Raw genomic sequence first — 25,390 nt, 5'->3', positions numbered from 1 at the left:
CACTAATAACAGTCTTTGCAATGTCATCTGTTAATTTACATCATGTGTAATGCCCTGCTAAGTGCAGTTTAGCCACTGATCTAGTAAATCGCAAAATCCACTGGAGATCCTATGTAAACCTAGTAACTTACACACAGAAGTAGGTAATCCAGGTCCAGAGAGTAAAAATCCACCCCGGGGTTTTGTTGGCTGAGTTGCAGCAGGACCCAGTGTGAATTTTTACTTTCTGGACCTAGACTACCCACCTCCCTCTGCTTACACAAGATAGCTAGCTAGCTAAGTAACTAGTGTAAGCAGAAATGTTCTAAAAAACACACCTACCTATCTCAATTGTACGTCGCTGGTGGTATTCCATGGACAAATTCTAATCATTTGTTAATTAGCTCTGAATTACTGGGCAAAACATACAACACTGATGTGATATTTGCACAAATAACACAGAAACGAACTGCCATGCTGCCTAGTGTTTGCTTCAGCTCTTACTGTGAGCGGTCCCGAGCCAAGGTGGGCGGAACCATGAATACTAATTTACAGGTTGCTGTAGACACAGTGCTTTTTCTGATCGATTCATTTTTCTTTTACTAGCTACTGCAGACAATGGAGGTTGAGAAAGAGTTTCATATGCAGCAATATGCAGCAGAAAAAGTGGATTTTAGCGGAAGGAAATCTTTAAAATTTGCATCATCTGGCCTTATTTTTTAAACAATGATCTAAACAAGTGACAACCCTAATTAAGGGTAGAAGCTAATAAAGAGTAATAAAAAGCCATCAGAGAGCTCAAATTTTTAGTTAAGCCCAAATATTTTCATTGAGTTCTGTCCTTTTTTTTACTTTCAAGTCACATGCTCCAAAATGTAACAAGCATTATTGTATATATTGTATATATCACCAACCAACACCATTAAAACCAAATGTCTTTTTATTGTCTATGCTCCCTAAAACAAAAAAGAAAAAAGGCCATATCTGCACAATGCATGGACTCCAAAGGCCTCTGAAACAGTCATGTGGTATTTGTGGCATCTGTTTGACTCTTTAGAAAAAAAAAAAAAACAAGATAATCTGCAGGATGTATGTAAAGCACACACATAAACACAGTCACTGTAAGCACAGCATTGCCATCTACAGCCAACTGTACAAATTGGCTAAAGCTCTAACCCAGAGTTGGATACATATCAATAATGTTATGTGTGCTATAATAGACTTCAGTGTTTTGAAGGATTATTTTATTTACACACCTACCAGCCATAACATTAAAACCAAATGCCTAATATTGTCTAGGAAACCTCATGACACCAAAACAATTCTGATCTAAAAAGGGATTACACATATACAAACAGTGCATGTGTATGCATGCTATTTTCTCTCTGCACCTGCAGTTGGTAACATTGGGATGTATGATATAGGGCACAATAAGTGTGTATGTGTGTGTGTGTTCTCTTTGGGGAACATGATAAAGTGTATGTGCACATCTGTGTTCTTTGCACCTGCAGTGTGTGGCTTTGGCAGGCAGTAATTAGTGAATGTGCATACATGTGTGCAAACTGGTTGTTTTTTTGTAGCATATGATATATGGTACCAGTATTTTCTGCACCTGGTGGTCTACAGCTGATGCCTACAACTGAACTGATCATAGCTCTAGTAGTAAAGATGCACTGGAATTTCACTTACAGACACATATTAAAACAAACTGCATAGGTTTACAAAACAGGTTAAAAACGATAACCTGCATGATGCATGTAAAACACAGCATCTTGTACAGAAAGAGACTGTCACTATAAGCACACGTCACCATCTTCTGCCACAGGTACTGAAATAACCAACAGATTCAACACATTGGCTAACATATTTGACAGTTAAATCAATTGATGGATTTTTTTCTAAATACCTATTTTATGATAAAAGTATAGCAGGCAATCATGTCACTAGTTTTTTAATGGCTAATCTTAATTTGACCTCCCCACTGTATAATCATTCATTATAATGTAAAAAGTTAAAAAATGATATGCAAAATATAGTGAAGTATAAACTACAGTGCTGGCCTAAAGTATTGGCACCCCTGTAATTCTGTCAGATAATGCTCCATTTCTCCCAGAAAATGATTGCAATTACAAATGCTTTGATATTGAAATGTTCATTTAAATTGTCCTAAATGGGAAGCCACAAAAAGAATTGTCAAAAAGCCAAATTGGATATAATTCAATTTGAAAAAAAGAAAGAAGACCAAAGAACTTGAGACAAGAGGACTTGAGAAGTAAAATTGTGAGGAAGCATGGGCAATCTCAAGGCTACAAGTCCATCTCCAAAGACCTGAATGTTCCTGTGTCTATCGTGCGCAGTGTCATCAAGAAGTTTAAAGCCCATGGCACTGTGGCTAACCTCCCTAGATGTGGACGGAAAACAAAAATGGATGCGAGATTTCAACGAAAGATTGTGCGGATGGTGGATAAAGAACCTCGACTAACATCCAAACAAGTTCAAGCTGCTCTGCAGTCCGAGGGTACAACAGTGTCAACCCGTACTATCCATCAGGATCTGGGTATGGTAGGATACCCAGGAAGACCCCACTTCTGACCCAGAGACATAAAAAAGCCAGGCTGGAGTTTGCCAAAACTTATCTGAGAAAGTCAAAAACGTTTTGGAAGAATGTTCTCTGGTCAGATGAGACAAAAGTAAAGCTTTCTGGGAAAAGGGATCAACGTAGAGTTTACAGGAAAAAAACGAGGCCTTCAAAGAAAAAAACATTGTCCCTACAACCAAACATGGCGGAGGTTCCCTGATGTTTTGGAGTTGCTTTGCTGCCTCTGGCACTTAACTGCTTGATCGTGTGCATGGCATTATGAAGTCTGAAGTCTACCAACAAATATTGCAGCATAATGTAGGGCCCAGTGTGAGAAAGCTGGGTCTCCCTCAGAGGTCATGGGTCTTCCAGCAGGACAATGACCCAAACACACTCCAAAAAGCACTAGGAAATGGTTTGAGAGAAAGCACTGGAGACTTCTAAAGTGGCCAGCAATGAGTCCAGACCTGAATCCCATAGAACACCTGTGGAGAGATCTCAAAATGGCAGTTTGAAGAAGGCACCCTTCAAACCTCAGGGACCTGGAGCAGTTTGCCAAAGAAGAATGGTCTAAAATTGCAGCAGAGCTTTGTAAGAAACTCATTGATGGTTACCAGACGCGGTTGTTCGCAGTTAATTTGTCTAAAGGTTGTACTACCAAGTATTAGGCTGGGGGTGCAAATACTTTTGTCTGGCCCATTTTTGGAGTTTTGTGTAAAATGATAATTGATTTGACTTTTTTTCATTCTCTTTTGTGTTTTTTCATTGCAAGCAAAATAAATATTAATACCAAAGCATTTGTAATTGCAATCACTTTCTGGAAGAAATTGAGTATTATCTGACAGAATTGCAGGGGTGCCAATACTTTTGGCCAGCACTGTACACTACATACTTTGAATGCAGATTGCAAAAAATTTTAAACTGATTTTTAAATTAGTAAAGAACGCTGAGCTCATTAAGAAACAAAAACTGCAATACTTCTAACTGCAAAAATTAAATTAAATTAAAATGAGACTAAAACTGAGGAGTTTGTCCAGAAGAAGAGCCAATAAGCCAAGCAATAAAATAAAGGTTTGTTGATTTTACTGGGAAATTTCCTTAGCTCTAAATTACTGGTAAAGCATAAAACACTAATGTGATATTTGCACAAATAACACAGCAACAAACTGCCATGCTGTTCCTAGCGCTGTTAGCTCCTATCTGGCGAAACATGTCGGTTTTAGCTCTCGCTGAAGTGGGCGAGGCCATGAATACTAACTCACGAGTTGATGTAGGAACAGTGCTTTTCCTGATCGACTCGTTTTTCTGAATATTTTCTTTTACTAGCTACTGCAGACAATGGTTGAAGAACAGTTACATATGTAGCATGCATATACAACTCAGAGAGACATATTGTATTTCACAAAGAACAAGAAAAAAAATTATTTTTGGCCAAAGGACACCTTTAAAATTTGCGTCATCTGGCCTTTTTTTTTATGATGTAAAATTAGTAATTAATTATATAATAAAAAAGATGCATTTATTGCACACTGGCTAACACTTTTCACAGTTGAACGAATTGATTTTTTTAAATATTTTAGTTCTACTTTATGATAAAATTATAGCTGGAAATTTTTTATTGGTTTTGTGTCACCATTAAACTGAATTTAACTTGCATTTCTATATTTTAAGGACTTAATATAGAACTTCCTGTTCAAAACGTTGGCTATGTTCACAGTTCACACCGCAGGTAAATGTGGCCCAAATCTAATCATTTGCGTCATATGGGTCACAAATGTGTTGTTTGTTCAACACTGATATCCAATACATATCCAATTCACAGCAATGTGTCTCAAAAGCCAAACTGTAAATCATTTACGTAAAGGAGAAGAAAAACGGATGTGAGTAGATAAAAAAGGGACAACATCTGTGAATACGTTTTTTACAGCTGCTCAGTGTTTCTAAAAAAATGTCAGATTTGGTCAGAAAATCTACCTGTTGTGTGAACACAGTCTTTAACTGTTTACTGTGATCATTATGCAGACAATAACGGTTTCACTCAATCTATGCAATCACTCAAGCAGAGTGACAATGTGTCAGTTTATCAGCCACAGAGATTAGTTCAGTACCTGTGAGCATCTCCAGCATATACACATACCTGCAGTCTGTGGCTTTAGGAGGCACGACGTAAGGGAAGAGCATTTCTGTGAGTTTCCTCAGATACAGCAGCTCATCTTTACGGCTGCGCAAAGCAACGTGCAGATCTGCACCATACTCCTCCAGAGCAGCCTGCTGCAGGTTCTCAGAGTTCTTAACTGCAGAAACACACACCCATACAAAGCACAACTGATTACTAACCTGTTTACTTAAAAAACAAAAAACAAAAAAAAAACAAAAAAAAACAATAAAGCTTCTTCAACACCAGCTACAAGAATGAATCATATATGCCAAATCACACTCAGGTCACCTACCTTTCTGCTGTGCTTTGGCAAAAATCTCTATGTGCTTCATAGCTGCCTTCATCATTTTACCTGTGGCTACTGATGGTACGTCCACCTACAAAAAATAATATAATAAGCAGAATATTGGAGCCCTAAGATAAGAACAATTAGTCAGGCTTTGTGATGTCAAACCAAACATTTCCCATCATATCATAAGATACTGCTTACTTTCTGGGCTCGTCGAACCAAAACTGAAGCAAAGAAACGGAATGTCTGCCTCAGTTCGTCCACACAAGCCTCATCATCAGTAATATCCCTAAAGAAAAAAATATATACATAAAAATTCCATTTTTTCATGAAACAAGCAGAAAGAATTGAATAAACTCTTTAAAAAAAGAAATCATTACATTTTTGCCATTTTGCCAACAAAACAATTACTTTTAATAATAATAAATACTAATAAAACTAATAATAAATATAATATAAAAGATTATATCACATGTTACTATGTTAAGTTACATTTAAGTACCGTAAAAGTAGTTTAAGTAATACAACAGCAATAACTATAGATATCTAGGAGTAAACTTAGGCTTCTTAAAACAATTAGACCAATACACATGCCACATTCACTTTGGCGCTCAAATATTTGATTTTTGTACATTTTGTTTACGTTTAAACATTTTTAGAAAGCCATTGACCAACAGTATTATTTACAAAAAATATATAGTATATGCATAAACATATTAATTATTCTTTACAATGTGAAAAACACAGAAGCTTGCCGATATTCTATAGTCAGGTACTCACTTCTCCAATTCAAATGAACCAACCTACTAAGGTTTTGATATTTTCCTTCTGAGCTTAGGTGTGTTTGGGTTATAACAACAGGGCAAAACCCTGCAGAGGGCTGGGGGGGGGTCCCAATAGGTGAATGAATTTAGTAATGTTAAAAAAAAAAATTTGAATTGTCATGTTATTTTCAGATCCACTATTTTCATAAAAAAAATATCCCATGATGCATTAAACTTAGTAAGAATATGCTAAAAATGCTTTAAACAGCTGTGTCACTGTAGAACTTTTGCAATTGTGTCTCTTAAAAATGCAAATGTGTCCATCATACCTGTACCAAGGATATACAAAGTTCTCCAGAATTAACTCAAACACCTGAGGACGGACAAAAAACAGAATGTTAAAAATTACAGACCTGATCATTCAACTGCTGACTTAACTAAGAAACACCCCAGTATGAACTTTACCTCTCCAACGGATGAATCCACCTTCGAGTGAACTTTCAAACCCAACCACGGCTGGTAGTTTTCCAAAAGAAGTGTTGGTCTGTAGAGCACCATAGAAAGCAATTCAGTATGGAAACTTTTTATATATATATATATATGTGTATATATATATATATATATATATATATATATATACACATATACACATATATATATATATATATATATATATATATATATATATGTGTATATATATATATATATATATATATATATATATATATATATATATATATATATATTGGCTCCTATAACAAAATGTAAAGTAAATGTTTTATCACAGCTGCTCTGTGCCTGCAGGAAGCCCTACCTGTGTCGAGTGCACTTGTTTTTTCCACAAACCGCACAACTGTGGCCCTGCGGGAAGAGCTCCTGCTGTTCCTGTCGCTGTACACAGACACAAACAAGGACACAAATCAATCAATTTTCTTAGAATTTCTTCATACAGGGAGAGAACTGATATATATTCATGAACTTACTTTATCTTTGGGCTTTATAGAAAAGAAGACATTTGGTACGAGGTAGTTTGGACTTAGTGAACAGTAGAAGGTAACTGCTCCAGCAAAGAAAGACCAAAAAATCATCAGAATATGTAGATACCTAAAAGTGAGGGAGAGACAGAGACATATGATGCACCTTCACAGATATACGCTGCGCTCCCAGAGTGCGCCCCGCCCACCGCTGCGCTCCCAGAGTGCGCCCCGCCCACCGCTGCGCTCCCAGAGTGCGCCCCGCCCACCGCTGATCCCATCCCACCCTCCGTCTCTGAAGCTGACGTGCGCAGAGCTTTTCAGCGGATAAATCCACGCAAGTCAGCTGGTCCGGATGGCATTCCCGGGAGAGTGCTTAAAGCCTGCTATAGAGAACTGGCAGCAGTCTACACGGACATTTATAATACATCACTCTCTCTCTCTGTTGTGCCAGCTTGCTTTAAACTGGCCACCATTGTGCCAGTTCCAAAGACTGCCCACACCACCTGTCTGAATGACTGGCGACCTGTTGCCCTAACCTCCATCATAAGCAAATGCTTTGAGAGGCTGGTTAGGGATATCATCTGTTCCTCACTGCCTGCCACCCTGGACCCACTGCAGTTTGCATACAGGCAGAACAGATCCACTGACGATGCGATCGCCCTGACCCTGCACACTGCCCTCTCTCACCTGGACAAGAAGGACACGTATGTGAGAATGCTGTTTGTGGACTACAGTTCAGCATTCAACACCATCGTTCCCTCGAGGCTCGACGTCAAGCTCCGGGATCTGGGTCTGAACAGCACACTGTGCAGCTGGATCCTGAACTTCCTGTCAGACCGACAGCAGGTGGTGAGGATGGGCAACATCACATCCTCCTCACTGACCCTCAACATCGGAGCGCCCCAGGGCTGTGTGCTCAGCCCGCTCCTGTACTCCCTGTACACCCACGACTGCACAGCCAGACACAGCTCCAATGTCATCATCAAATTTGCTGACGACACAACAATTGTTGGCCTGATCTCAAACAACGACGAATCGGCCTACAGAGAGGAGGTTAACATCCTGGAAAACTGGTGCCAGGAGAATAACCTCTCTCTAAACGTCAGCAAGACCAAGGAGCTGATCGTGGACTTCAGGAAGCAGGAGAAAGCATACTCGTCGATCTCCATCAACGGGACTGCGGTGGAGAGGGTCAGCAGCTTCAAGTTTCTGGGTGTTCACATCAGCGAGGATCTGACATGGACAGAACACACCACACGGGTGGTGAAGAAGGCACAACAACGCCTGTACTTCCTCAGACGGCTGAGGAGGTTTGGTCTGAACCCCAGCATCCTCAGGACTTTCTACACCTGCACTGTGGAAAGCATTCTGACGGGCAGCATCACCACCTGGTATGGGAACTGTACTGCTCTGGAGCGGAAATCCCTGCAGAGGGTTGTGCGCACAGCGCAGTACATCACTGGGGTTGAGCTCCCAAACCTTTTGGATTTATACACCAACCGCTGCCTGAGGAAATCCAAAAAGATCATGAAGGACCCGTTCCATCCAAGCCATTCCCTGTTCTCACAGCTGCCGAGTGGAAGGAGGCTCAGAAGCTTGAAGACCAGAACCAGCCGGTTCCGAGACAGCTTCTTCCCCCAAGCAACCAGGCTGTGGAACAGCCAGTAGAACGGTGTTCTGCCCAACCCACCCCACTGAAACCCATACAAACTCTGCACCCTGCACTTTACTTTACACTGCATCTATCAGACTTTCCCATATTATACAGCATTCTGCCCCCTGCACTCCCCACTCAACTCATTCCTTACCTGCACTTACTCATAGCTATACTGTCACATACTGACTACTTCCACACTATCCGCATATCTACATCTGTGCATATCTGTTCTAATAATATTTGTCTATAGTGTAAGTTATCATGTTTATTGTAATTAAGTGTATTGTAAATAGTGTTTATACTGTAAGTTATCTGTATGTCCTATTTTTATATATTTTATATTATTTTATTACTCTCTTGTAAATATTATTCTTTGCGCATTGGTGGGAATCTGCACCCAAGTTTTTCACTCACATGTACACCTGTACTCTGTGACGTGACAATAAAAATCTTGAATCTTGAATCTTGAATCTTGAAATATAATCATTGTTGGAACATTATTTTTTTTTGTTAACAATTATTTTTCTTGAGAGCCTACTATATATTACAGGACTACAAACAATTAAGGAACCTACATTTTGTTTAAATTATAAATGACAATAAGTAAATAAATCTTCTACATGAAACGCTGAACAGTCCCCATTTAATTTCTTTCTCATTTAGTTTCTTTTTTAACGGTAAAGTAAGTAAAAAAAAAGTAATTTAGGCTGTGTAAATGTGAAAAAGAAAAACAGGATCAGTGGAACATGGATGCTTAAACTTTTGTATATGACTGTACATTTACAGCACCAGGATTCCAAATAACTGCAATATTTCCTTGTTTGAAGCATGAATTCCAAACATGGTAGGCACAGTAAAAATTCAAGGCAAATTTGATAATAGAGTACTAAGAAAATAAAACTAAAGCTAATTAAGCAGAGTTAAGAAAAAAAAGAGGACAAAATATTGCAGTATGTGGAGGATATATTTAAGATCGTTTTGATTATTAGGAAACAGAAATTCTAAAGCATTTTGTGTTGGATGAGACAATTTTACTCAAAAAAGCATAGCAGACTAGGTGCAATCTTCTTAGTCTGACAGAGAAATTAACTTCAGCCAAACAACTGCCAACACTTGCTAATGCAATGCAGCTTTTCTTGAGTTAGTTTAACTAATCACAGTACTCTACTCACCTGGTGAGGATTATGGTTGATGACAGCATGGACATCAGCAAAAAGCATATAAAAGGATACTGCCTGGCAACTTCCATAAGCACGTCAATCCTAAACCCTCTTCTGAGGGTCGCCAATAATCTTTTAACATCTGCCATCTGCCGAAGAAAACAACAAAGATGCTCACACAGATCACTGTATCACTGCTTCAGCTTCTAGTGGAGAGACATTATTCCACATCTACAAGTACTAAACACATATACTAAACAGTCAGGACACACAATACCAATGTTTTTAAATATGAAACATAGCTTTAAAAAATACATGGTGCACGTGTTCAGGTAAAACAATAGCATCTTTGTGATTGCCAGTACATTTACTGGCATGTTAGTTACAGAACACAGAAGAGTACAGGTTATATTATTTGTGCTCTAGAACATGTACGAAATGTTCAGGTGTGTTTCTTGTAGAGATTTTGTTTGATTACAATAAAATTAATCATTTGACTTTTGTAAGAAAAGTACATCTCACTTCAGAACTATTATTATTATAACTTAGTACATTTTCTTTCAGCTATGTTCCATAATACCTAATAAACCCAGCAAAATAGAAGAATTACTAATAAAATTAGACAGGCTTAGACAGTACTATTCTAATATATAGTTTTTAGTTTGTTTTTTTTTCCTTAAAGGTCATAGAAATTTACTGCAAATTGTACTGCATTTTGTACCTTGGATTTTACACCATTTTTGTTTATTATTGTCTGGTCTTAAAGAACTTAAATAGTAAAAATAAAGGAGAAAACATGGGAGTGTCCAAGAACTATTGAGCAGTATTCTTTGATTTTGCCAAATTGAAAACCTCTGGAATATAATCAAGTGGAAGATGGATGATCACAAGCCATCAAAACAATCTGAACTGCTTGAATTTTTGCACCAGGAGTAAAGGCATAAAGTTATCCAAAAGCAGTGTGTAAGACTGGTGGAGGAGAACATGCCAAGATGCATGAAAACTGCTGAGATTAAAAAACAGGGTTATTCCACCAAATATTGATTTCTGAACTATTAAAACTTTATAATTATGAACTGGTTTTCTTTGCATTATTTGAGGTCTGAAAGCTCTGCATCGTTTTTGTTATTTCAGCCATTTCTTCAGTTTACAGACTTTAATTTTGAAGTTTGCTTGAACAAATAATATCTCTTTCAATTTTATGTATTTCCTTAGATTCCCCAGAATTTCTATGTAAAGTATGTTAATATGAATAATGAGCTTTAAAGTATATTTTTGTAAAGCAGACTCATTTGGTGAGGGTTTTAAAACAGGGCTGATCCAGCAGGAGCATTAACTACAGGGTGAAGAGTCAGACAACAGTCAGCTGACAGCTATTAAAACGCTCTACAGTGTACTGGGATAAACAACCCACACCAAACCAGTTTAACTGTCTAAAAACTCCTTCTCTGTACAAACTCACTAAACTCTACACTACACAGGTAGGAACGAGCTAACTGCTTCATGTTGTTTATAGTACAGCGAGGTGGAAACTACAGCAGATAACTTTAGCTAATCTGCTAAACTCAGCTCGTCCAGCTAATCATCTTCCTGCAGATAGAGACTAAGCTACACTAGGCTAGGTTAGACTAACTCGTAATCAGGCAGATTTATAGTACCTTAAAGAGATCCTCGGCCGGAACCGTGATTTAGACCTAACTCAGCGAAGGCTGGAGAATCTCGCCTCTCTAAAACTACTTCATATTTACACTGGTAATGTCAGTCTCTCCGACATGTCAACAGTTCACTATTTATTTCCCTATCAGATTAGAGAGACTACATTTTAAAATAAGAGTCCCGGAGCTCCGAATATAACTAGAGGATAATGACCAGTCTGCCCACTTCCTGTCTCTCCCCTCTGTTATATCAGTAAATCACCGCTAGAGGGAGCCCGAGAAAGAGTAATGAATGAATGGGTGTAAATACAGCTAAACGGCTAAAACACAAATAAAAAAATTAACTAAAGTGAACACTTGTTCTCGATATTCCTTTATTTTTGAAAAGTACAATGAAGTACTAAAAAGGTAAAAAAAAAAAAAAAAAATGTTTATTTCCATTTTTCTACATCAAACTGGTTTTAGGCAGAAAAGACACTGGTCTTACTGCTACTGACTTAAGAAAACTTAAGAAAAACATTATTGAACCCTTATAAAATCTGATTCTGTTAAGCTTTTCCACTTGAACCCACTCTGAACTGATCTCTGGTGGTCAAACCATAGACATCATATACGTATAAGTGTCTATGGGTCAAACTAGCATAAGATTCTTAAGTGGCAATTCTCCTCTCTAGAGGTTCTCTCTGGTTGTGGCAAACTTTTTTGTCACATTTTAAAAAAAAAATCAGCTAGCTCTAGTCGAAAACTGACTTCCTTACAATGATTTACAGATTTATTTTGTACAATATAAATAGTTCTGATTTAATACAGTAAACATTAAATTTTTAGTTTTAGTCTTCAGTCATACTCAGTACTGTATTGTGGTATCAGGCTTTACCTCAGATTTCTGGTATCATAATGGAATAGTACCTTTCTGGTCATCCAGAGAAACCACACCCTATGCCGGTCAAGAGCTAGTTAAAACATATATAGTGTATATGTTTTATTCTGGTTGAGTAGAATATTTTTATTTTTATAATTATGACATGTCTCACTGCAAGAGACTCCAGCATATCTCCATAATTCCCTCCCAGATGAAAATTAAAAGAAACCAATTCACTCTCCATAATTGCTTACAAAAGATTATCCTTGAATCGGAGCTTTGATGTAATATTCAGTCTTCTTCGTGGGCATTCATTTACAGAAAAGCAAGCTATAGTGTTTTCTAACTACGACTTTATTATCTCATTAGCATGCATTAATTATCTCATTCCCAAGCATTAGGATCTCGTGCCCATGCCTTAATAAGTCGTGGCCACTCCTTAGGATGCCATATCCCACGCTTTCATAAGTCGTGGCCACGCATTATTTATTTTTTTATTAACAGGATGTCACATTAGGGACTCCGTAGTTTTAAAATAATAATTTAGGTTTGACTCTAGTCTCCCCGTGCAGTGAGAGCAGTGCAGGACCCTTATTTTGAAGAGTCCAAAATCCTTCTCATACCTGATCACACCCATACATCCCAGTTTACTCCAGAGCCTACAGCAGGGTATCAGTGTCTGTTTAATTATTGAATATTTATCTGTAGAGTGCATCCGAAAGTGTAATCGCACTGCTCGTACTGTTTCTGAGGTATTATGTGTCTGCAGCTCAGTTTTAATGCACTAGAGGGCGGCATGAGATAAACCTTCTCCAGAGAACTAAATAAATTTCAGAACTACACTCTGAGAGAAACTCCAGAATAAATCCTGAATGTTAGGAGGCAGAGAGGAGTGTATAAAATAGTTTATATACACTTAAACAGTTTCCTCAGTATTCTTTCTGTAAAAAAGGACAACAATTCACCATTTATTTCACAGCCACTCTCACTTAAAAGATTAACTACAGTGTATTGAGAACGATATATCATCCCAGAAATTATTACAATAAACAATATTATTGTAATTTTAAGGCAATTTAAATGCCAATGACAATGTAAAAATCGAACAGTATAACAAAGCAGTCACACCGTTTTAAACACAACAATTTTTTAATTATTTGTAGTTTGGGAAATATACTTTTATCTTCACCTGCTGCAGTACACACTGTGTGTTTGGAGGCACAGTTCTGTAGCACTGTTAATTGGATACTGTTGGACTGTTGTATTGAACTGGATACTGTTCACTGTAAACTCACAAAATGCATAAACTCAAATAAAGTAAATCTGTTTTATATAAAAATGTATATACACAAACATTAGATAAACTTTGCAGACACATATACATACAAACATTCTTTTCTATTGGCTTCTAGCACATTCTATTTGCATACTGTAGATCTTGTAGTCTTGTAGATTATACATAATGATTAATTGCCTGGTCTTAATATTGTAAGCTGTAAAATCATCAGTTCTTCTATCTATATTTTAGTTGAACTAAATCAAAATAAAAACTACAAAAAGTACACATCTGTTTTATTCACATACAATTATTGTGCAAAGCAACAAATAAAAAAATATATGAAATTTATTTACAATTTAGGCATAGTAATATACTGTGCATATTACAAGTTTAATTAAATCCAATTTTCATTAAACATTATTTAAAAATGTCAAGGCCACCAGTAAACTCAACCTATCCAGGCTTACACAGTGTATATGTTAACAAACATACAAAGAAACACAATAGACGATTTTCTTTTCAAGTCATGTCCATTTATTGTACAGAGTTGATAATGTAATTATCAGGCCTAATTTTGGGTGGATTTTTCTGTGCTATTACCTATATTTTATAGTGGATTGTTGGACACTTTAACTTTATCAAAACATACTGATTTTATTGGAGATAATTATGCCTTATGTTGTTGTTTTTTTGTTAGTTAGTTAGTTAGTTTTTATTAATATGGATCTTAAACACATCAATATTAATTATTAGTACCCTGCACAGTTCCATATATACAGGTATTTATCAGTCGGCACAGTAAACTAAAGGGTTTAAAATGCGTGCTAAAGTAGAGTCTCGATGCTGATTGGTTCTTGTGTTGATTCGTCATGAGGGTGGTGCTGATAGTGCGGGTGTGGAGCGGCTACTCGGCGGGTCTCGGTTCTCTTTGCTGGGTGTGAGTGTGTGGAGAGGACGTGTGGGCCGGTCTGTGGCTGAAAGGTATTTATAATTAAATTATTGTGGGTTAAACTAAGTTATATTTCAGGTTATATGGCGCGAGTTAATTTTAAAGCTCTTCTCTGCTTGTGTTTTTTCTATTTAATTACTTTGATTTAGTTATAGAAGTTCCACGTGGTCACTGGGACTGGGGCTCTTCTTTTGTTCAGTGTTTCTCAGCTCCAGTCCAGTAGCCAGTGCATTTAATCTCATAAATATTATTTTTAAATGAATACTTTTAAGCTGAGAAACATTAAAAATTGCACTACATGTGGACTACATCAATTCGTCTGGGGCTGCTGTGTAGGCGTATGGATCTCTTACGGAAATGTTCCATACAAATCCAAGTTTGACTGCTTTCTTTCTGATCTGATTTGCACTCAATTTCTCCATGAACTTAATGGGACATTCTGTTCATGCTTTCTAATTTAAGTTAATCTTTGAATTGTTATTGGTCAGAGTTTGACGTGGTGATTTATTGTGAGGATTTTGTCCCCCCACATCAACCATGTACCAAGGTTTGGGTTTATGTTGGCTATAAATTATATATTTTTCTCTCCCTCCTCCACAATGAATTCATTATCCGCTCAGATCATGCCATGTAGGGATTGTATAGCTAGTACAACTAGGGGAGAAAAATAGCTTGGGCCATGTGCTTCATGTTGGCCTCACATATATGACCACTAGGGTCATACAAGTTTTGGCTTGGTTGATGTTTTGCCAGTAAGCATTTTGTATTGCATTTAGACACTGGTTCATAAGCACCGCCTTAGACTACTCTCAATTACTTTGCATCAATTCTGTCTTAATGACTTTATTCTAATGACTGTTTGAATAAAGGGGAGCTGGCAGACCAAAGCTGTTTCATCAAGCAGTGCACGTGTAAAGATTTATGTCTGCTGTCTTAAGGCTCATTGAATGATAATCACCTTGCCTTTTTGTTCTCATTTTCTACAGATGATTTAATCTTCCAAATTGTGCAGATCCCAACGGTGAGTTTAATATACCCCTGATCACTCCTAATGGATGTGTGCATCATGGTTGCTTTAATGATGAAACTATCCCGAACCTGATCATTTGTGACTGATAACCCTAACGGATCTGACTTCTGATGAGCAGCTAGAGTTTGTGATAATGAATTCTGCTGTTTTGCACCTAGTAGGAATGTTTTGTTAATGTTTTTGTTTATCTCTCTACTTTTTCAGGAGTTGGAACCAGCTGATCCAGCACAGTTTTGCAAGCTTCTGTGTTTAACTCTTTGACCATAATGTGTGTGTTGTATTATGTGAATATGAAATAAAGTTTAATATTAAACACTGCAGACTTGTAATTTGTGTTCCTAGGTATGACTTGTATGCATTTAGCTTGAAGGGACCATTTGTAACCTAATGAAGTGTCTTTCAATCCTGGTTTATGGTGCAATTTTGCCCTGCACATTTTTGTAAATGTCTCTGCTTTCACAAACTGGCAGCAACCCAGCAAAGGACTCATTAAAGAGCTGATTGTTTAAATCAGGTGTGTTGAGGACCAATATTGAGGAACACTCCCTTTAGCCTTGTGGTCCATCTTGAATATCTAAGACATTTGAGTCCTTTACCTGGTTGTGTGTTTTTTTTTTTTTTTTTTTTTTTTATATAAAGCCTTTGAAAAGAGTTCTGGTCTGAACTTTTCAGCCATGGATTAGTACAGGGTTCTTAATGTCCAGGTCTTGGCACCTCCCTTCCCTGCCAAATGTATAGGTTTTGTTTCTGATTATAGCTTCTTTACTCATAATTCTGCAGTGGGTGTGGTGAAACGCTGAAGCCTCAGTGCAGAGCAGTGGGTGGTGCCTGGACCAGGATTGAGGAGCCCTAGATTAGATAATGCTACTCTTGGACACATTTTTTTAACATTTACAATAATTCATAGGCAACACCTTGTCCTGCTAGATTCAACACTAATCAGAACTGCAAGGAACCTAAATTGGTAAATTGGGGCTTGAGCATTTTGAATGTACCTTTTAGGCTTGAAAACCAGTGGTGTGCATTTAAATCACTTACCTTTGTGTGTTTTCTGGATGAATGTTTGTCCCCTCCTTAGGCTTGATTTTTAAGACCTACTTTTAAATCCTTCAGCTGTTTTATATTACTAAAATATTCACTTTGGAAAATCCATGATTAATTGCCCTTTCTTTTTGCACCAAACAAACCTGATCCAGCTGAACATTAGCCAATTATTCAGTTTAAGTGGGTATGCAATGGGCTTCCAGGACCAGACGTTGAGAAACACTGAATTAAAAAAGGCTTCTCACTTTTTAATCTAAATAATTTGGCAATTTGGGGTTAATCTTTCCAGTGCATTAGTTAATTGGCCATTTCATTGTTCTGTCATTTTGCATAAGTATTTTGCTATCACAAGTGTTTCCCAAAGAAGAAGTTTCTCTCCCTTGGGAACTTGGTTCTTGCTCAAGTTACTCTGACAAGGCCAAGTGTGAAAAATGTTATGCAAATAAGTTGAGGTGAAGTAATAAAGCAGAAGTATCCTGGTGATCTACCACACTTTGTAGATCATGGACAGGCAGGGAAGGCCACAGTCTGTAATTTTTTCTGCTTACCATACAGTACCTGCTAAACCTGAAGACAAGTTGAGGCCAATCAACAGTGTTTGCTGCTTGTTCTAAAATAGATGTAGAACTGTGTTGTAAAGTTTTTATGTAATAATTATATGTCATTTAAATAACAGTGAAAACCCAAAAGACAGGAGCCCTTAGTTCTCCCACCATGGCCTATAATTATGCTAATATTTATGCAGTCAGGTCAGTCACCACAAGATGGAGCCAAGATCCCAGAGTTGTTGTGGGGAATGGAACCAGTCTACTCTAGAACATTTATTTACCAATAAAATATTCCAGTGAACCTACACATATTCTAATATTTAAATATAATCATAGTGTAAAATCCAAAAACAACATAGTTTGGGACTATTTTAACTAGTTTGCCATATAATTTTCTGCAGGTACCCTACCATCATGTATGTTTTTTTTTGTTTGTTTTTTTTTTTAAATATGCTAATATGTTGAAAATATATAAGCCATTCCTTTATTTAAAAACTACTGAAATATAATGTTTATGATTTACTGCAACAACGAATAGCACTCAACTCTTTCAATTTAAGTCTTCAGACGTAAAATAAGAAGTCTTGTAGTAAACTTAAAAGTGTTAAACAAACCAACTCTGTGAATAAGCATTTAGGTGGCTCATAACTTGCCAGTTCTGAGGCTGGTAACTGATGTGCAACAGAGGGAGCTCTTGTTTGTTTTTTCTGGGGTGGTCCTGATGAGAGCCCGTTTCATCATAATGTTTTTGATGATCTTTGCAACTGCACTTGAGGATACTTTTCAAGTTCTTGAATTTTTTTCAGATTGACTGGCCATCACTTTTTTCTTTACTTAGTTGAGTAGTTTATGCCATAATATGGATTAGAACATTACTCAAATAGGGCAATTCACTGTATTCACCAGCTCTACCTCCTCACAACTTTACAACTGATGCTCTCAAACACATTAAGAGACAAGAAATTCAAGTAATGAACTCTTTAGCACAGCTGTTAACTGAAAGCCATTCCAGGTGACTCTACCTCATAAAGCAGACTGAGGAAATCCAGCCAAGATGTATAAAGCTGATGTCTAAGCAAGAGGACCCTACATTAAAGAAAGTAAATTATAAACCATATTCTGTTTTGTTTAACCTTTTGTTGTTTTTCTTTATAGTTTGGATGACTTTAGTATTAATCTACATTGCAAAAAATGTTAAAATAATAAAAGAACACTGAACTTAAGATGTGTCAAAACTTTTGACTGGTACTGTTATTGTTAGTGTTATTGTGATGCGACAAAAAATATTTTGATTGGCAAATAGTTCTACTAAATGATTAGATGCATATATTATTAGTCTGTCAAAATATAATATAATTTGAATATATTTTAATATATATTCCATCATGCCATTTTGTGAATTTCAATGCAATTATAATTATATTATACATTTAAATATTAATTTAGATTTATCCTACATTGCAGATAAAAGATTGGAAAGGGTTGATGTGATGGTGTCGTGCTTATACAAATGAGTGCAAATACACCTGGTGACATTTAGCTACTTTACTGTAATTCCACAAATGTTTCTCTAAGAAATTTACAGTGGAATCAGCTCACAGTTAATATTTTAGTGAATAGGGTGGGCTTTGATTCATAGTAGTAAATGTGTCCCCCTTCCACCTTATGCCCTTGGTTCTTTGTGTCACTTTGTACAATAAATAGATCAGTGTTGCTCAAACCAGCCCTCTGGAGGTTAGGTTGGAGGTCCCTGAGGACCGGTTCGAGATCCGCTGCCTTGGATTATGTAATTGTGCGGCAAAGAGAACTCCATCAACATGAACTCTGATGGTCAGTTGTGACTTTATTTAAAAGTTTAAACAGACTACACTGCGATACAGAAAATTACAAGCTGCCACTGATTTCAGCTTTAATATTTTCAGACGATTGAGTCATGTGCCACCTTGGGACAGAAGCCACTTGACAGGTTTTAGTGGTGTTTTAATCTTCACTCCACGCACAACAACAGCAGAAATGAGCAGCTAAGACTTTCGGCAGAGAGGCAACAGCGAGGCTTAAAGATCACAGCGAACTTCAGCTAATACTAATACTACTGCATTTTTTTTTCCTTCAGAATCTGAACTAAACACACTGAAATCCAGATTTACAGAAAATAAAGGACTGCTTTTCTTCCACAGCCTAGGGCCAGACTACGAAGGGGTTTTCAGTGGGGAATCCACCTGTTGACAGTGTAGTCTGAGACTAGGCTTACGTAAGTGTCTAGAAAAGCAGCTCACAATGTAGATATGCACAGTGCAACTCTTGTTCACACGACCCAATCAAAAGCATTTAGAGAAAGAGGAAAAGACAAAGCTTAGCAGACTGTTTCATGGGTTAAACTGGAATAAAAGCTATTCAAATCACCGCTATAAGACTCCGTAACTAGGTTTAATCTGCATCTGCAGTGCTAACAGGTGAAACACACCCATTCCATACTACCCCACATAGCCCTGCTTTGGGGAATCATCCATTTCTTAAGAAAACTAACACACAATATGTTATTCTACGAACCACAAACACATTTCCACAAGTTCTCTTCTGAATTTATGTAATGAAAAGGTACAAACAGGTCGGTCTTATAGATGTATTAAGCCTCTTCAGCCACCAAATTGTTAGGATAGCGTCCATTCCCTTGTCAAAATCCCCTGTATTCCAGGACTGGCTTAATATTAATATAAGAAACCAGCCCAAGGACTTGAACACAACAGAGAGGTGCAGCCAGCACACCACTTTTTTGATTTTAGCACAACATGAACAAAGTTTTGTTTATAGCCATTGCTAAAACAGAGGTAAAAATCCTATTAGTAACAGTTTGGGATCAGTTTCATCACAATTTGTACCGCAATACACAAAACATTGTATTTAATTTCCAGTCAGTAGGCAACTTCATATCCTTTTGAGTTTCCTCATCCCAAGAAGCAGCTCAAGCTTCTCATAGATGTTGCACATTTGATCTTTTTCTTCTGAATACTAGTCCTTAGCATTATGAGAAAGACTGCTGAACATTATGCATAAGATGACAGGAGCAGGAGGAACCAGCCTGTTTTTGAACACGCCGGTACAGGAAGGAGAAGAAGAACATCACATCACAGTTTAAGATCATGATTACTAAACATCAATATTTACACTTCGGCCAATGCTTTTTTTTTAACTAGAGGACATTGCCATCCTCCAGGTCATGTGCTTCTGATGTGCAATATAACCCACTGGGTTGGTTTGCCAGACACTGGTTAAGCTTAGTCATGGGATACTGTCAATGGCAATTCACCATTGTCTTCATCCAGGACTAAACTTGACCTGTGTCTGAGGGACTGGCACACCATCCATCGCATCATTGTGCAGAGCAACCATAAAAATGTATTGAACTCATCTTATTGAACAGTCAGTACATTCACAAAATCTCAGAAACAGTCAGAAAGGAGTGAGAAGACCCAAATGCCAATGCTAGGATATCTTGAGTCTTCAAAAAGAGCTCAGTCAACTGCACAGAAAATCGAGACTCAACACAATTATTAACAATATCAACTTCAATACTCACTTTTCATGTTATGTTTTTCAAGAGAATAGCATTAACGGCAAAGTTCATTATTGTTCAGTGCTTGATTCACTACCTTTACTAACATGCTTTGAGGAGCCAGACAAATGATCTCACAGCCAGTGAGAGGTTGTCTTTTGTCTTTTAGCATGACTGCATGGGATATATATGGTACACATATTTACAAATTGACACACATACTCAAACGTTTTCATACTAAAAAGATCAATAGCCCCTTTTCCCCATGAGAGAAGGTATAATTGTTCAAAAACCTGATTTCAAAGTATAAAAATATAGTAAGCCTTCATGAGAGCATTCACAACATCCACACATACTCAGTGGGTTGATATGATCGATAAGAATGGCACAAAGAACACAGTAAGAATCCCAGCATGAGTACCGATGCCATGAATGAGAAGGATGCCCTCTTTCAGAGAACAATTTTGGCACTTGAGTACTAAGACACCACAGTGGCACACATGATCCGCCCGGCGAAAACAATGGACCACTCCCTATGTGCTGCGTTAGACCCTCTCCTACAACACTGTCTTCTTTCAGACATCTGATTCTGCTTTGTTTGACTTGTTTGACACAGTTGAGTCACAGTTGAACTTGAAAATGACTAGACGAACTCTCATGGCAAGCTTAGCGCATGGCTTCATCATTCCTTCCCCTTTTTCAAGCCATCAGACGGCTTCGGCTGAAGTGTCAGTGGAGACGGACATGGTCACTTTGGCTATTTTCACAGTGGTCTTGACGCAGCTCTCTGCCGCCCGATTGGCGTGGATCTGCAGGTTGCGGTTCTGGCAGTCTGACTCCAAGCTGTTGTCCAGTTGCAGTGTGTTGCTGCTGCTCCTGCAGCCCTGGCAGGTGGCCAGGAAGGCCCGGCGGAGGTCCTTACTCCGCAGTGCGTAGATGATGGGGTTCACCGTGGAGTTGAGCAAGCAGAGCATTGTGCAGAAGGCAAACACCGTCTTGATGTCATCATCCATCTTCCAGAAGAGGTCGTAGACCATGATGGCCAACACAGGGCCCCAGCAGATTACAAGGACCACCAGGATGAGGACCAGTGTTTTAGCCAGGCGGATGTCCATGCGGGCCTGCTCGGGCCGAGTGGTTTGGACCTTGGTGCCATCCGCCGAGTAGACCACCAGACTTTTCTGCGAGGTTCGGCTGAGCATCCGCACAGCGTGGTGATGGGCCTTCCACAGGATGTACATGTAGGCGTAGATGATGAAGATCAATAGGATGCTAGTCACACCAATCCAGAACATCAGGTAGTTCTCATCGATTAATGGAAAGATGTCTGAACACACAGACTTTAATCGCCTGCAGTTCCAGCCCAGCAGGGGGATCACTGCAATGATAATGGAGATGGCCCACATCATGCAGAAGGCAATCACTGCCTTGGTACGTGTCACAATGCGCCGGTAAGCCAGTGGCCGGTGAATAGAGATGTATCGATCGATGGCCGTGAGGAATAGACTACCGACAGAAGCGGTGAAAGATGCTGTGACACCTCCCAGCTTGAAGAGGAATATATTAGGGCTGTCTTTGCGATGAAAAATGTGGAAGTCCAAGAAGCTGTAGACAAAGATCACACTGCCCAGCAGGTCAGCCACAGCCAGGCTGCCGATAAAGTGGTAGGAGGGTCTGCAGCGCAGGGTGCGGGACTGCAAGATTACACACAGCACAACTAAGTTTTCCAACACTGTGAAGGTGCCCAGTGTCAGAGACATGACCGCCACAGCCAGCTGCTGGCTCGGGGTCAGTATCATAAAGCACTCCATGTCCATAAAGTTCTCACCACACTGCACATTGTCCCCCTCCTCCACCAGGGTATGGTTGCCAAACAGATCCGTGCCATTGGTGGGATAGAATGGAATCCCTTTTAGGATAAGCTCCTCGTCTGGGCCAACTTTTTCCGGGAAGGAGCTGGTGCGGAAGGCAGATGGTGGCTTCTGGAACGAGTATCCACCTTTGACGAAGTCAGCATCGATAGTAGGGTCATCGTAGCTGGCATCGTTGGACCCAAGGTACTGGAGCCCGGAGGTGATGGTCCTGAAGGTGGTGTCTGCCACGCCATCCAGAACAGACTTCATGTCTGCCTCTGAGAGGGGGAACGCTGTGGCCAATGGTGTGTCACACAAAATCTATTAGGATGAGATGGAGAGAATGTTTTAGACAATGAATTAAGTGTGGCGTAATGGGACTTATCTCCTACACCCACGCTGAGCATAATTACGAAGCTTCAGGAGGGCTTAATAAAAACGCATCACTGACTGCACAACTAACCTTGGACGGATAAACGCGCGCTGCTTTCAAGATAAAAACTGAGGCATGCGAGGAACGCTATTCCCCAAGCTTCCCACTGCTCTTGTAGTACCACACTTTATTAATTTCTTAAGAAAATGGTGCTTGGAGTGTAGCCTGCTGATGCTTTTAAGGTGATCAAATGTCAAATTAAGCATAAAATAAAACAATCAAAGGTATTATCTTCCAAAAAGAAGATTCATAAGGGGGATCTACTCACTTGGAAATCTGTTAACCAGCTGTTAGTCAAGAAAATGAGATGCATTGTGTTGAATAATCAGACAGCAGCATCCTAAAAGACATACGGCTTGAGTCGCTGGCATTGATTTATCAGGCAGAGCAGTTCCAATAGCTCTAAGTGACGTTTAACAGTGACTTATTTCCTCGAGTTCGCTGTCGTTGATGTAATCAAATTAACAGTCTAGATTAGGCTCATGAATCTCCTATAAAAGGATCCTCTCAAAGAGCTCAGTTTTACAACCTGTCTGAATATGCTATGCTTCAGCCAAACAAGGCCGTCAAGAGGTCGTAGTGAGGCAAACCAGGAGAAGAAAGGCTTTTGACCGCCCATATTCCCAGCCCTGTTTTTGTTTCAGATTGTATGGCTTTTATGACATTCTCATTTGATCTAGGCAAACAAATATAACAAAAAAATATATATATATAAAAAAAATACTTAATTCAAACATATTTGTAACACAATCTATGCACAAATATTAATCAATAATAATTATTTATGAAAAAAGCAGTATGTAAGCAGTTACTATATAAACATGTTTGTAGTAGTATATACATACATATATACATATACGTATATATACAACCACAATAATAATAATAATAATAATAATAATAATAATAATAATAATAATAATAATAATAATAAAATAATACATTAATAATATTTTAACAGAACCAATTTGACCACAAATGAGTAAAACAAATGAATTAATACAGTACAAAGTACATTTAATCCGTGTAAGAGTAAAATCTGCATATATAAGTATATTATTCAATACTTAGCCACTTAATCCGAATCCGAATAATCTTTAAAAAAATAAATAAACAAATAAATTAATCTTACTCAGATTATATCAAACTCACATGCGCGCGCTCACACACACACACACACACAATAAGAGAAAAGAAACAGTAACAGACTGAAGTATTTACTGATTTACCTTCACATAGTTCGCGCAGGTGTTGAGGCGCGCTCCCGGGCCGCGTGCACGAAACAGTCCAACCAGAAAAAAAGCTTTTGATTGTTGTTTTTAAAGAAAAGGAACGAATAAAGCGGAGTGCTGAACACAGAGAGAGCAGAGCGTTCACATTGTAGTGATTACTCCGGATCAGTAGTTGTATTTACCGGGTGTGTGTGTGTGTGTGTATGGGAGGGCTGGAGCGCTCCGCTGGGCTCCGCTCTGTGTTTCGGACTGGCGGTCAGGTACTCGCGCTCCGTGTGTGGGAATGGGCTGCGCTCATACACCCCCCTCCACCCCACTTCAGACCAGGCCCCGCCCCCCCGAGCTGTGATTGGCTGCCTCTTCCCTCTCTAAAGCAGATACGGCTCCGCTCTGAAGCGGCCCGCCGGGACACCGCGAGCCAATAGTCACGGGCAGGGGGCGGAGCTGTCAGGATACAAGTGGAAAAAAACAAGTGCACAATAACAACAAGTGCACACCAGTAACCTGAGCATGTACACTTTCTGTACAGTTCTTTAACCGAGGGAGTTTAATTCTCACAGTGTTTTAATTTTAAATAAATTGTATTGTTTTAATTTTTACTCATAGAATACCCTGTCTGGCCAAAAACAAAGGTCACACAATCTAATATTTGGTTGGAGCGCCTTTAGCTTTGATTGCGGCACGCGTTTACTGTGGCATTGTTTCTATAAGCTTCTGCAATGTCACAAGATTTATTTCAATCCAGTGTTGCATTAATTTTTCACCAAGATCTTGCAGCAGCATTGATGAGAGTCTACGGTGGCCGAGAAAGCCCAGCGCAGTGCAAATTGAAAAGCGCTGCAAAAGCACAAAACACATCCATCAAAATTACAACACAGGCGCAGCAAATAGAAAAACGCGCTGCAAATAGAAAAACGCGCTGCAAATAGAAAAACGCGCTGCAAATAGAACCACAACACAACGGAAGTGAGTCACAACACAACGGAATTTTCCCGGGGGACCTTAAAAGATGCTGTACCAGCTGTATACAAAGGACAATAAGTGGCAAACAAGCTTCTGAAAAGTAAGTTATGTTTATTAAAAGTTCTGCTTCACAAAACGCCTTGTTTGCCACTTATTGTCCTTTGTACACATAGTGAAGTCCGAGACGTTACTGAAGACGCAGCTTAGCTGGTACAGTATCTTTTAAGGTCCCCCGGGAAAATTCCGTTGTGTTGTGACTCACTTCCGTTGTGTTGTGGTTCTATTTGCAGCGCGTTTTTCTATTTGCAGCGCGTTTTTCTAGTTGCTGCGCCTGTGTTGTAATTTTGATGGATGTGTTTTGTGCTTTTGCAGCGCTTTTCCATTTGCACTGCGTTGGGCTTTCTCGGCCACCGTAAGAGTCTGACCA

The 25,390-nt window shown here is 38.6% G+C and overlaps 2 protein-coding genes, 1 long non-coding RNA gene and 1 other non-coding gene across 5 annotated transcripts in view; 2 read left to right on the top strand and 2 right to left on the bottom strand.

The window, feature by feature from the left end:
* Positions 1-11,400, bottom strand: part of snx14 (sorting nexin 14) — a 38,535-nt gene extending 27,135 nt beyond the window's left edge. Inside the window, exons 1-9 of one of the 2 annotated variants that reach the window (XM_049479513.1) lie at positions 11,221-11,400; positions 9,575-9,711; positions 6,752-6,872; positions 6,583-6,659; positions 6,234-6,312; positions 6,098-6,141; positions 5,206-5,293; positions 5,008-5,092; positions 4,695-4,851 (exon numbers count right to left, since the gene is read on the bottom strand). In XM_049479513.1, coding sequence (XP_049335470.1) covers positions 4,695-4,851; positions 5,008-5,092; positions 5,206-5,293; positions 6,098-6,141; positions 6,234-6,312; positions 6,583-6,659; positions 6,752-6,872; positions 9,575-9,711 — 788 coding nt within the window. In that variant the 5' untranslated portion in view covers positions 11,221-11,400. The remainder of the gene's footprint in view (positions 1-4,694; positions 4,852-5,007; positions 5,093-5,205; positions 5,294-6,097; positions 6,142-6,233; positions 6,313-6,582; positions 6,660-6,751; positions 6,873-9,574; positions 9,712-11,220) is intronic. The other variant, XM_049479517.1, reaches the window with a different exon arrangement.
* A 2,840-nt stretch (positions 11,401-14,240) lies between these two features.
* Positions 14,241-15,655, top strand: LOC107197775 (uncharacterized). The gene is made up of 3 exons (XR_001518770.3): positions 14,241-14,339; positions 15,294-15,328; positions 15,542-15,655. It is a non-coding gene; the product is annotated as an uncharacterized LOC107197775 (long non-coding RNA).
* Positions 15,381-15,451, top strand: LOC125785824 (small nucleolar RNA SNORD50). Its single transcript, XR_007428171.1, has one exon. It is a non-coding gene; the product is annotated as a small nucleolar RNA SNORD50 (small nucleolar RNA).
* Positions 15,656-18,752: 3,097 nt separating the features above from the next.
* cnr1 (cannabinoid receptor 1) lies at positions 18,753-24,279 on the bottom strand. Its single transcript, XM_007255212.4, has 2 exons — positions 23,998-24,279; positions 18,753-22,656 (listed from the first exon to the last, which is right to left on the bottom strand). The coding sequence occupies exon 2, from the start codon at positions 22,603-22,605 to the stop codon at positions 21,190-21,192; it is 1,416 nt and encodes a 471-aa protein (XP_007255274.1). The 5' UTR covers positions 22,606-22,656; positions 23,998-24,279; the 3' UTR covers positions 18,753-21,189.
* Positions 24,280-25,390: the final 1,111 nt, after the last annotated feature.

This window comes from Astyanax mexicanus, chromosome 1 (assembly GCF_023375975.1).
Source record: "Astyanax mexicanus isolate ESR-SI-001 chromosome 1, AstMex3_surface, whole genome shotgun sequence".
Taxonomy (NCBI): domain Eukaryota; kingdom Metazoa; phylum Chordata; class Actinopteri; order Characiformes; family Acestrorhamphidae; genus Astyanax; species Astyanax mexicanus.
The sequence above is the reverse complement of the archived record's forward strand: the minus strand, read 5'-3'. Positions and strand labels throughout refer to the sequence as shown.